This window comes from Apus apus, chromosome 1 (assembly GCF_020740795.1).
Source record: "Apus apus isolate bApuApu2 chromosome 1, bApuApu2.pri.cur, whole genome shotgun sequence".
Classification (NCBI taxonomy): domain Eukaryota; kingdom Metazoa; phylum Chordata; class Aves; order Apodiformes; family Apodidae; genus Apus; species Apus apus.
Window position 1 is genome coordinate 27,700,075 of NC_067282.1, and position 11,694 is coordinate 27,711,768.

Consider the following 11,694-nt stretch of genomic DNA (forward strand, 5'->3'; position numbering starts at 1 on the left):
TCCTCTCACTCCTGACTTTATATGCAACAGAACCAGGAAAACATGAGGTAGTGTCAGACATGTTTTCACTCATCAGACAGGGCTAAAAGCCTCAGTTGCTAAGAAAGCACACAGACTGGCCCAGGCATGGCTCTGGTAGATCCAACATGCTCTTTTGGAGCTTAATTATGGTTGTTCTGACTGAATGGGACATAAAATAGGGCTCAGTGGAACCAACTAAAATGCACAATTTCACTGCAGCAAAAAGCAGCAACTTCTCAATTCCAGTCATTAAATAACTTCAGTCCAGGCCTAAGGTACAATAAAGCCAAAGGTGTTGATTTTGACTTGACAGCTACATTATCTTCTCACCCTCCTCACTCAGCACAATTAATGTTGGGCCAACATTAATTCTCTCTTCCCCCTGTTAGCACCTACCATGCTGCCCTACTTTGATCTCCAGTTTTTAGCCCAGGTAGAAGCAGATACTGATAAAATAAACCATGGTATATTAAAAGCATAGAGATATTTTGTCTCCAGAAACCAAATGCAGGGCTCTTCAGCAAAGGCACTTCTATCTCCCCTTGAGCTCCTGGCCAGCAGAAAGCAGGCTACACTGAGGCTGCTCCTGACCAAGGACTCCTGTGCCATAGAAGCTTGACGCAATGGAACCAACAGGACAGGAACAGGTACAAGGGCTGTACGCCGGATGTTGGAGAACAGAACAGGTGTAAGTTTTCCTATTGGACTTCCAGCAATTGCAAAAACACAATCAGCCTTTGACAGCAGCTTTTTAGTGGTGAAATGGCCAGTGAAGGCATAACTGTAAGCCCAGCCAAGGTACCATGTAGAGGTGTCTCCCCTTCCATCAAAATGGTGCGCCTGTCTTTAGTCAACCTTGCATGCATAAACAGGTAGTTTGGACCACAGGCATCAAAGTGCCATCCTTACCATCAAAGTGCAAAGCATCTCCTTGGAAACCTTGCTTTCATCCTATGCGATACACAGACTGCTGAAAAATAGGAGACCTTCACAATGTCACTTTGAACCACTTGTTTATTGACTCTGTAACCCACATCTGCTCTAGCAAAACACAGAACTGAGATGGGAGACAGAATTTCATTGTATCAAACAGGAAAATGGGCATGAACAGGGGAATGAGAAGATATGGCTTAATAACACTAAGGATCCAGAAGAAAATATTTGAAGTGAGGATAGTTCAGCCCAAAAGCAAAATGGATGCAAGCTAGTTACAAATGTAGTGCATCATTTCCAGTTTCACGGTACCGAGATTCCTGAAGTTTCCAATATATATAAAGGAGTAAAATACTTAAATGAGGCCCTGTCTCTTAAGAAATAAGGGAAAACTGCTTTAAGTGAAAAGACAATCCCTTCTGGATCTTTCTGTAATAATCTGGCTGAGAAACACAGATATGCAAGTACCTCATGTTGAATTCAACACTATATTCAGCCAACATCTGCAAGGGAAGAAACTTCAGTGCACATGTTCTCAGAGAAGCACCCAAATCAGCGGATACATCTATAAGATAAGTTTTATTGTACTACTTCAGAAAGACTAAACAGCAACAAGAAGGAAAGCATCAGAACAGACTAAATTTCAGTGCTCTCCTGCTTCATCTTATCTTGCATCGCAATAAACCTACTGGATTTCCTCTTTCAGTCATGCCTGTCTTTTTTATTCCAAGCCATGGATAAGCTAAATAGTGTGGTAGTTGGAGACTGTTGGTACCTATACACATAAATCTTAAAACCATTGTACCAAGAGGCTACTAGTACACTTAACTGAACCAACACCAAGCCCCTCTCTCATCTCCCATCCTCTAGCATGCATTAGCTTGCATAAATGTATAATTTTTTTGCTATACATTAATACCTTTTTAAGTTAAAGTAAAAGCTCAATCACCAAATCACAATTAGGCCTTACTAGAGCTTAAAAAAACCCAACCAAACAACAAAAAAAAACCCCACAAACAAACCCAAATAAAACAACCCCCCCAAAAAACCCACAAAAAAACCATAACCACCAAAAAACTGTTCACTTCAAGACCCTAAAGCACTCCACAAGGCAGATGCACCATCTGCTAAAGAATATAATCAAGCCTTTATTTTGCTATTATAAGTGAATTTTAAGCCAAAGGTAAATTTAATGAAATTTGCACTCACTGCTGGAGGTGCAAAGTCTCATTATCTATCATGTTCTGAACACAGGCAAGGATCTTCTCTCCATATCACTTTACAACAGGGCACTGTGTTTGCTCTGTCACCTGAATTCAGATAATTCTAATCCAGATAATTCAAACTGGTGGCAAAATAAGACAGTTCACATTAGAGCAAGCAACCCTTTCTCATACTTCTCTCCATGGGACTAAACTCCTAAGGAAACCACTATCACAGACTTGTAGAGGTCACGAGCATTGCCTCTGGGGTTGATCAATCACTACTGTTATTTCAAAAAACTACTAGAAACATCAATCTCTTACCTTGCAGTAGAAGAGAACAGTATAGGATTTGGAGAAAAAAGAGACAACTTTAGATCAAACTTCTTGGTAAACCTGGCAGCGGAACAGCAATGTTTTTCTACCCATAATGTGCTTTGGCATCACCTTCAATTCAGTGCTCAAAACCTAAGAGTTCTCTGGAAAACTTAAGTGTTGAATACACATGGTATGACAAGCAAAGGTATGTTCAAAGTGTGGCCAAGGTTAGTTACACAATGCTATTTCCTGCAGCCTAAGAGAAAAGTAAAACACCACTTTTTTAACCTAGCCTCCACAAGTGTTCTCCCTCTTATGAGGATGAAGGCAGTGTTTTGTCTATCTAAAACTTCAGCACAATCTAATTGGCAAAATTTAGCACCTGTTTTCTGATATCCAGATAATATCCATTCTGACTTATGCACAGCTACATGCCATCAGGCATGCAGACTGTGACATATGAAGAATCCTGAGAGATGCACATGGTTTCATGATTATGTAAAGATCCCTCCCGGGGGGCTGCCTGGTAAACTTGCCCTCTCTGGCTTCTCATTTCACAAAACTGGCCTTTTCCTTCTCCAGGTTTGTTCCAGCCACTCACCCAAACTGCTTGCTGGGGTACTTGCCATTCCTGTGCAGATGTTTGTTTTATCATTTGAACATTTACTGCAATTTATTCTTCACCTCACAAAAGTATAAAGAAGGAAGTTTTATTTTCTCTTTCCTGATATGACCTGTGCAGGACAAAACTCTGCTGAACAGGACGTGTCCCACATTGTGTGGCTCTTGTCCCCTCCCATGGTGTATCATCACAGCCTGCTGCATCCAGCAGCACCATGCCCTCATCCATCACTCCCTCACACCATATGCAGAAGGAAAACAACTGTGTTTTTACTTGCTCCTGTTTGTAACAGACTATGCTAGGGACCATTGCAATTCTTATCAAATCCCTGGGCAACTACATGCAGACACTGGCAGAGTTTATATAAAACCACTCATGTGTGTGAGGTGTGTAACAGAAGCACCATGGGCAAAGCAAATAAACATGGCTTCTGGGGTACTTTCATGCAAATAGCCTTCCAACACCCTTGAGGTTACAAGGCACAGAACACAGTGATGTACGTAAGATACTTGTGCAAAAGCCAGTTGCTCTCCTTAGGGCATTGCACATCATCTGTGAAGCTTTTAGAGCTCCTGAGCACAGGAGATGTGCATGCCTGCATTACAATCTCCCATTTTCTCCTTCCCACTTGTTGTCTTCACACTGTTACAAACAACATTTTACAAAACTTCTGAGTAGTTATCTTGCATGTATTATCGCATAGCTGAAAGATGTCACTGGGAAACCTGTGCACAGATCACTGTCTGCAGATACCTTTCAGGAACTGGTACAACTAGGAAGAGGGAAAGAAAGAGAGTAAGCCTCAATAACCAGAGTCCTGTAAGGTAGGTCAAACTAGCTGCTGACATTTCTATTGTGCTACAAGTTCCATGCTATTTGATCTATAACTTCACATGAATTTGAGACCTTCAGTCTGCTAAGTGACCCTCAAGGACACCAGTTTTTATGAACAAGCCTGGTAGCTTCAACACTGTTGCAATATCTTTATTTTAAGTTATTGCAGCTGTCTAACTCCTTAGCATCACTGCCTTCTCTAGCTATTTTTAGTCTTAGAAGAAAAATCAAGAGGTTTCCTGCAACAGTACATTTTGAGTTATATGCTGGCTCTGTACTACACATACTCCATAACCAGCATTTGTTTTTCTTCCAGGGGCCAGAGGGCACACACAGAGGTGGCATTGTGCAGTCCCCTCTCAGCGAGGAGCATTGCTCAGCTGCAGAACTAGAGAGACTGTGGAGGAAGGTCACCAAGCCTAACAGACATGAGACATGCTGACGAAAGGTCCAGTCTCTGTGTAAGAAGATGCCAGTGAAATTAAGTCAGAGTCAGGGAAGACAAGAATTATAATCAAAACTGGTTCATATGGGAGGCAGATGCACCGTCCTGAAACTTGCTGCAACTCAAGAGCATTGTTCAGCAACTGACAGAAAAAGGCTTCCATAAGGCAAATGGAAGGTGTAATAAGTAGCTTATTCCAAATAAAGCTTGTGAGATACAACACATGCATCTACACCTTTCATATAAAGAATAATCTCTAAAACGGAGGCGAATAAAAACCACTGAATCACTAAAATGCTCATGCACCCAATGTTCCGCCCTATTTTGATGCTTAATTGCACTGCTGAAACTGGGTCTGTATAAGCTGTGATCCAAGACATGTCACATCACATTTTTGCAGCTGCCACCTTGCAGTTAATACATTAACTTGATAAAGCTGCAGGAGCTGCACCAATGTGTGCATTGACCTAGATGAGCTAGCAGTTGCAGGGTAGCTCAGATGAGAAAATCAAGACCAAATGATTGTGCTTGAAATCTTTAACTGACACCAAATACTCTGATGAGAGCATCGTAAGGCAAGGTATAATGCAAGCTTTGGCAAAATTCAGCCTTCAGTTAGAAAGCCATCTCTTTGTGGCACAAATTGCTACAGGGAGCTAAAAAAAAAAAAAAAAATACATTGCAAGGTCTCCAACAAGTTACTAAGTATAGTTTACCATCCCCAAGAGACACTCAGCAAAACATTTTGTGTTTATGAGTTAGTCCCAGGATTTTGGCATCTTAACATGATACATGTTAGTCAAATCAGAAACAGTTACTTTTGAACATCTGCAACAATGTCTGATTCCAAGAGCTTTTGGACCTCCTGTCTTAAACCTCTTGCCAGCATCCAGTTCTTTCACTCAAACAGCCAGCACTAAACTCCACCCTGCGCTTTATTCCAAACACAGTCATCAAGTTGCAACATATCCACTTAGTAAAAAAAAAAATTTAAAATTCAGAGCAAACAAGTTGCACCTACAGCAATCTCTTACAAGCCTTTACACTGTAAATGTAGAGTTCCTTCACTTCCTCTCAAAAATTGTACTGGTGACTGATGTTTTAATAAGCATTTAAAGAACCTCCAGGCAGGGGTAAGTCTTTTTACACCTGTGAAGAGCATCCACACCTTCTGCACTGCTTGAACTATTGCTCATGCTGCAATAACTTGGGTGTGAAACCCACAGGCTTGGACCAATGAATATACACAACCAACCAGCATAAAATCAGTTTTCACACCACCTGCACTTCTGCTGCAAACCAACAGCCACACACAAAGCAGAGCAGCCATCAGTGACATAACCCGGTGCTTAGGTGAGAATTACAAACCTGTATTGCAATGTAGCTCGACAAAGCAATTACTCTCTACCACTCCACCACAGGAAAAAGGAAACCCAGAGAGTTTACCAAGGGTCTGTGACTGCTCGCATCCTGCATGGATGCAGCACCAAGTGAAGAATCCCACTTTTCCATTAAATACATTTCATAGACATGAACTATAAATGCTTAATGTTCTGGACCTAGACAAGGAAACCACAAGAAGCAAAAGAGTACTTTTGATATACTTAGGGGTGGAAAGATCACTTTTCCATACTAGAAGACACATCAGCAGGATGCCAAAGACAACCCTTACATTTCTTGTCACATGCTCATTCTGATTCCTGGTTCACCATTAATTTAGCAAAGTTGAGAGTGCATCTACACAAAATGGTAATTAATTTTGCACCCCCTAAAAAACTTGCTAGTTAGCATACCCAGGAAGACAAGCTTTGGACAACAGTTTAAGTACATATATGCATTTTAAAACCTCAAACTGCCAACCAAATCTAGTGATACAAGCTCTGCAGTTTTCTCTGTGTGAGATGAAGACACTAATATTTAATGTCTTTGTCAGTAACATGCAAAGTGGCATTGAATGCACCCTCAGCAAGTTTGCCAGTGACACCAAAGTGTGTGATGAGGTTGACATGCTGGAGGGAAGGGTTGCCATCCAGCAGTATCTTGACAGGCTGGAGAGGTGGGCTTGTGCAAACTGCAGGAAGCTCAACAAGACCAAGTGCAAGATTCTGCACGCGGGTCAGGGCAATCACAAGCAAAATATAGGCTGGGTGGAGAATGGATCGAAAATGGTCTGGAGGAGAAGGACTTAGGGATGATGGTGGATAAAAAGCTCAGCATGCACCAGCAATGTGTGTTTGCAGCCCAGAAAGCCAACCATGTATTGGGCTGCATCAAAAGAAGCATGGCCAGCAAGGTCAAGGGAGGTGATTCTGCCCCTTTAGTTGGCTCTTGTGAGACCCCTGGAGTGCTGTGTCCAGTTCTGGAACCCCCAACATAAGAAGGGCATTAAGCTGTTGGAGCAAGTTCAAAAAGGGACCATGAAGACAATCCAAGGGCTGGAGCACCTCTCCAGTGAATCCAGGCTGTGAGAGTTGGAGCTGTTCAGCCTGGAGAAGAGAAAGCTCTGGGAAGATCTTAGAGGAGCACTCCAGTACCTGAGGGGACTACAGGAAAGCTGAGGAGGGAATTTTTTACTAGGGCTTGTAGTGAGATGACAAGGGGTAATGGATCAAAACTGAAAGAGGGGAGATTTAGGTTAGACATTGGGAGGAAATTCTTTAGGGTGAGGGTGGTGAGACACTGACACAGGTTGCCCAAGGAAGTTGTGGAAGCACCAGCCCTGGAAGTGTTCAAGGCCAGGCTGGATGGGCCTCTGAGCAACCTGATCTAGTGGGAGGTGTATCTGCCCATGCAGGGGCATTAGAACTGGATGGTCTTTAAGGTCCCTTCCAACTCAAACTATTCTATGATTCTATGATATGAAGATATATGACAAAGACTTTCAGCTCATTGTTTGTAGAGCAACCAACAGAAAGAAGCTGAGATACCTCAGTTCAAAAGGAATTTAAGATGATACAAGGTAGTGGAGAAGACAAAGGTCTCTGTTCCCTTATTTCAAAAGCATAATATTCTATGGCATACATATTTTCAACCTAGGTTTTGCCACCTTCTGGGAGACTAGAATACCAGTTTTTTAAAAAGAAAGCATTTTGGCAATTTTCAGTTGGCTATGAAAGCTTTTACCTCCTATGATTACTTTAAGGAGAACAGTTGTTGACTGCAACACCTACATTTCCAAAGACCAGAGCAGATCATTAGCATGGAAGAGAACACAGAACTCCCATCTGACAGAGGGTACAAACTGGAGTTTATAATTATCAGGAATGTTGCCTACACCAGCACATGTCTAAGATTTCCTCACCTACATTATAGCTAGTGGAAAAAAGATAGCTAATGAAGAAGTGCAGATTTACCATGATGACACTTAGCCCCCTTCTGTCAGTCTGGCACAGTGACACATGATCAGCACATCAGCCACACAGTTGAATTAGCACTCACATCACCAGCAGGCTCTTGAGAAACAGATAATTGTGCCAAGATCAAGCAGAACTGCTTGCACTGAAAGCAGAGTGAGTCAGTGCACTTCTCTCAACATGTCCCCATGCTCAGGTGAGATTAATGACACTAAGGCTTCTCTAGAATACAGAGTTAGGTATGTCTGAACCTAACTACTTCTCAGACATGCCCAACATCCACATCTCCCTCTGAAGGCAACAAAAGACAATGACCCTCATCAATTTTGGAACAGCAGCACATGCTTTTAACACACAGGAAGGTGATGACAACTTCAGGGCAGCTAGGCCCATTAGGAAAATCCCACTTTAGTCTCATATGTAGCACCTAGGGCATTCAATACTATGGATCACTCAATGTCTCTACACATTTGGATACATGTCTCTTAATTCCACCCTCTTGCTGGCACATGAAAGAGCATGGGTGAAAGCTAATCATTTCTTTCTTGTAGCCCTCCTGCATCAGATTTATACATTCTTGGATAACAAAAGCTACCATTCCTTTAATTCTCACCTGCCTAGACAGGTGCACCCCTTTTCCTTAAAAGAAAAACACAAAATAAAACTATATCTTCTCCCTCCCAGTGCACATGAGCTGTACTGTAAGGAGATACAAATCAGTCTATTTTGCCCTAGTAAGGAATTAACCAAGTTAACTAAGGTTAGGACACCATGCACATCATTCAACCAACATGACTGAGTAAGATTCAGAAAAGAAAATAGGTAGAGCATAGAGGTGATGTACACAGAAAAGAAACTCCTAGATGGTAGGTTATATAAAGTTTAGATAATCTAGTTAAATATGTAACCCCCCTGAGACTTCTTTTTTTCCCAATCTATGCCATTCTTTATAAGGAATAACACACTCTCTAGTACTACTTAGTTTTTAATTTCACTTCTTACAATATGTGCATGTATCCACTGTAAGTACAGCTATTCAGGGCTATCTAATGCATGACTATGTCTGCAAGCTATAGCTGAAACCACTTCCATGTCTTTAAAAACCAAATAAAACCACTGGTGCCACACAAAATAGAGGCTAGAGACCAAGCTCCTTCTTTGAAGAGTTTATAGGTATAGAGACACATCACACACTAAAGAAAACCTTTACAGCAGTACCTAGTTATTGTGTATGTTCAGACTACTAGCAACTTCAGCAACAATATGTTCAGCCATTAACCAGGAAACCAATGGAGAAATCCCTCCTCTTTGCCTCCAGAAGACCCATCCTCCACAGCCTAAATCAAATGCTGCAGACGGAGGATCATTCCAGCTGAAGTTCTCTGCAAAATTTCAGAAAAATTCTCTCATATGAGTAGTACATATCACAGGCTGGGAAACACAGTTAAAACTCAATTATTTAGCTAACAAGAGACAGATAACATCTCCATAACTGTCCTTTACAGTTTCCAGGAATCTCTAAAAGCTCTCCACATTCCAAGGCCATTAAACAACCATGTCAACACTAACTAGAAGGCAGGTCCAAACAGGAAAAGGTGCCGTGAGGATCTGCACAAGCCTATTCATAAGCCACAGGTATTGAAAGTCCAGTAAACTATGTTTCCACCCCAGGTATCCTGAAACCTCCAAGTTTGACTCTCAACCTGGTATTCCTTCCAAATAAGTTTTAGACTCTGGGCCTTTTAATTACAATAAAAACACTAATGCAGGCATCAAATGAAAGAAAAAGCCATCAGTCAACATCTTCATGCCTAAAGAAATAAAAGCTATGCTCACAGCCTACAGCACCTCAAAGACACTACAAACCAGCCCCACAAGCAGACAGATTACCTGGCTAAAGACTTTAAATATAAAAGAGCCTGTAAACCTACAGACTTGCTACAGTATTTTAATGTATGTAGAGCTCTCTTGCATCACCAGCAAAACTTTAGCCATCTGTCAGCAAATCTGACTGCTGATTTTTCCACCCAGCTTCATCAGCAAGCAGGTCCCAGCTGACCTACACCAGGGCTTTGCACTTGGATGGGAAGGAAGACACAGGGTTGCTTATGTACTAGCAAGTTTCTTAGTGTAAAACCCCTGGTTTCCACTTCACCACTTGTTTATTGAGCATGACATCTCAGTTATTAATGAAATATTGATCTCTGATCAATCCCTTTCTCTAGACAGAAGTATCAACTTGGAGCATCAACATATTTTCAACAACTCATACATGCAGAAGCTACTTATTTCTTCTAAGGTGTAGGGAGAAGCAGAGATTGATAGAGAGACCTATACAAAAGCAAATTAATTTCAGGAATACTTCATTACAGATAAAAAAGATTGGCTGAGTAAGCTTAACAAGCTTCAATGATTCAAAGCACACTTCAGCTTTATTCAGCTTTACAACAAATACATTAAGATTGTAAAGACAATAAAACAATGAACATGCAGCAACGCAAAACTCTGCCTGAGGTCCCTCTGATAGTGCACTTGTTTTAAGTATCTCAGTTCCTCTTGTTGTGAGGCAGGAGAGTTCACCTGAGGACCACAGCTGAGAAGTGTTTAAATGGTCTTAAATTTGCACATATTTGACAATTAGCTGAAAACTAACTCATAGTGAAGACAAAGACAAGATGAAAGAAATACCGACAGTTGCCCGGAAAGCTAGCAGAGACATAAAAGCAGACATTCAACAGGGTAACACGCATCCGAAAGAAACAGTCCACACACAAAAAAGCTGGATAATTAGCACATATTCACACACTAGTCAACATTTGTCTTTCAAGCTGGGAACACAGGTTACACAGTGCACCCGAGTTGGAGAGAAACTCTGCTCAAAATAATTATTTACAGACTCTACAGGTAAAATAAGTTCTCACTTTGAAGGAAAGCACCTTCAGCATGAAGTTTTGAAGCTCCAAGCTGCAGGGCTGAACTAAGTTTGAGCTTTTTCGGAGGAGACCTGGCTGCCTCTGGGCCGCCTCAGATCATTCTCCTCTTTGGCAGCCTTACAACACGGGATTTAACTCCAAGATCTTATCACTGAGACATGGTATTTTTAAACGATTACCAAGAAACGTTTGGAGAGGGGAAACAGGAACCAAAACTACTGTTTCAGCCGATGCCACCGCAATCTTTCAGCAAGGTCAGAGATGCCCGCACTCCCCTCGGCAACCCTGATGAAGGCTGTCTCAGGTCCCATGTCACCCACGTTAACAGAAGTCCTGCAAGTTTCAGCGGCGCCCCAGCCCACTCACTGCCCTGGCCCCACACGGCGGCGGAGGAGATGGACATCGAGCCCTGCTCCAAGCTCCTTCTCCTCCCAGACCAGACGCGGCTGCCAAAAGCCCCCGCGTCCCCGTGCTGGACCACGGCGACCTGCGGAGGCTTGCCGGGTCTCCAGCGGCGGAGCCTGCAGCCACACCAGCGATGGCGGTGGGCTCCAGCGGAGCACCTGCCCCTCCCGCCCTCGCCGGCGGTGCCGGACCAGCAGCACCGGGTCCTGCGGAGCTGCCCCCGCCAGCACCGGCGGGCAGCACCTGTGGGCGCCCCGCTCCCGGTACCTGTCCTCGGAGACGCTGATGACCCCGTCCTCTTTGGGCACTATCGCTGCCATGTTCACCACCTCCTGCGAGCCCTCCACTTTGTTGAGCAGCAGGGGCTTGCGAGTCAGCGCCTTGGGCCGGGGCTCCGCCGCCATGGGCGCCGCGGGGCCGGCGGGCGCCGCCGCTGCGGCCGGACGAGCCTGCGGCCGGGGAAGGGAGGCGGCCCGCGCTGCCCAGGCGGAGGAGGGACTTGCCGGAGCCCGGCGCCGAGGCCGGCTCCCTGGGAAGCAGGAACCAGGGCGGCGGCACCGCCCCCGAGCCGGGCCTGGCCGGGCGGGGCGGGGCGGGGCGGGGCGGGCGCGGTGGTCCGGGGGGAGGG

The 11,694-nt window shown here is 43.7% G+C and overlaps 1 protein-coding gene across 1 annotated transcript in view; it reads right to left on the minus strand.

Moving 5' to 3' along the window:
• WDFY2 (WD repeat and FYVE domain containing 2) overlaps nt 1–11,598 on the minus strand; it is a 65,647-nt gene extending 54,049 nt beyond the window's left edge. The window contains exon 1 of the mRNA XM_051622688.1: nt 11,334–11,598. Coding sequence (XP_051478648.1) covers nt 11,334–11,470 — 137 coding nt within the window. The 5' untranslated portion in view covers nt 11,471–11,598. The remainder of the gene's footprint in view (nt 1–11,333) is intronic.
• Nucleotides 11,599–11,694: the final 96 nt, after the last annotated feature.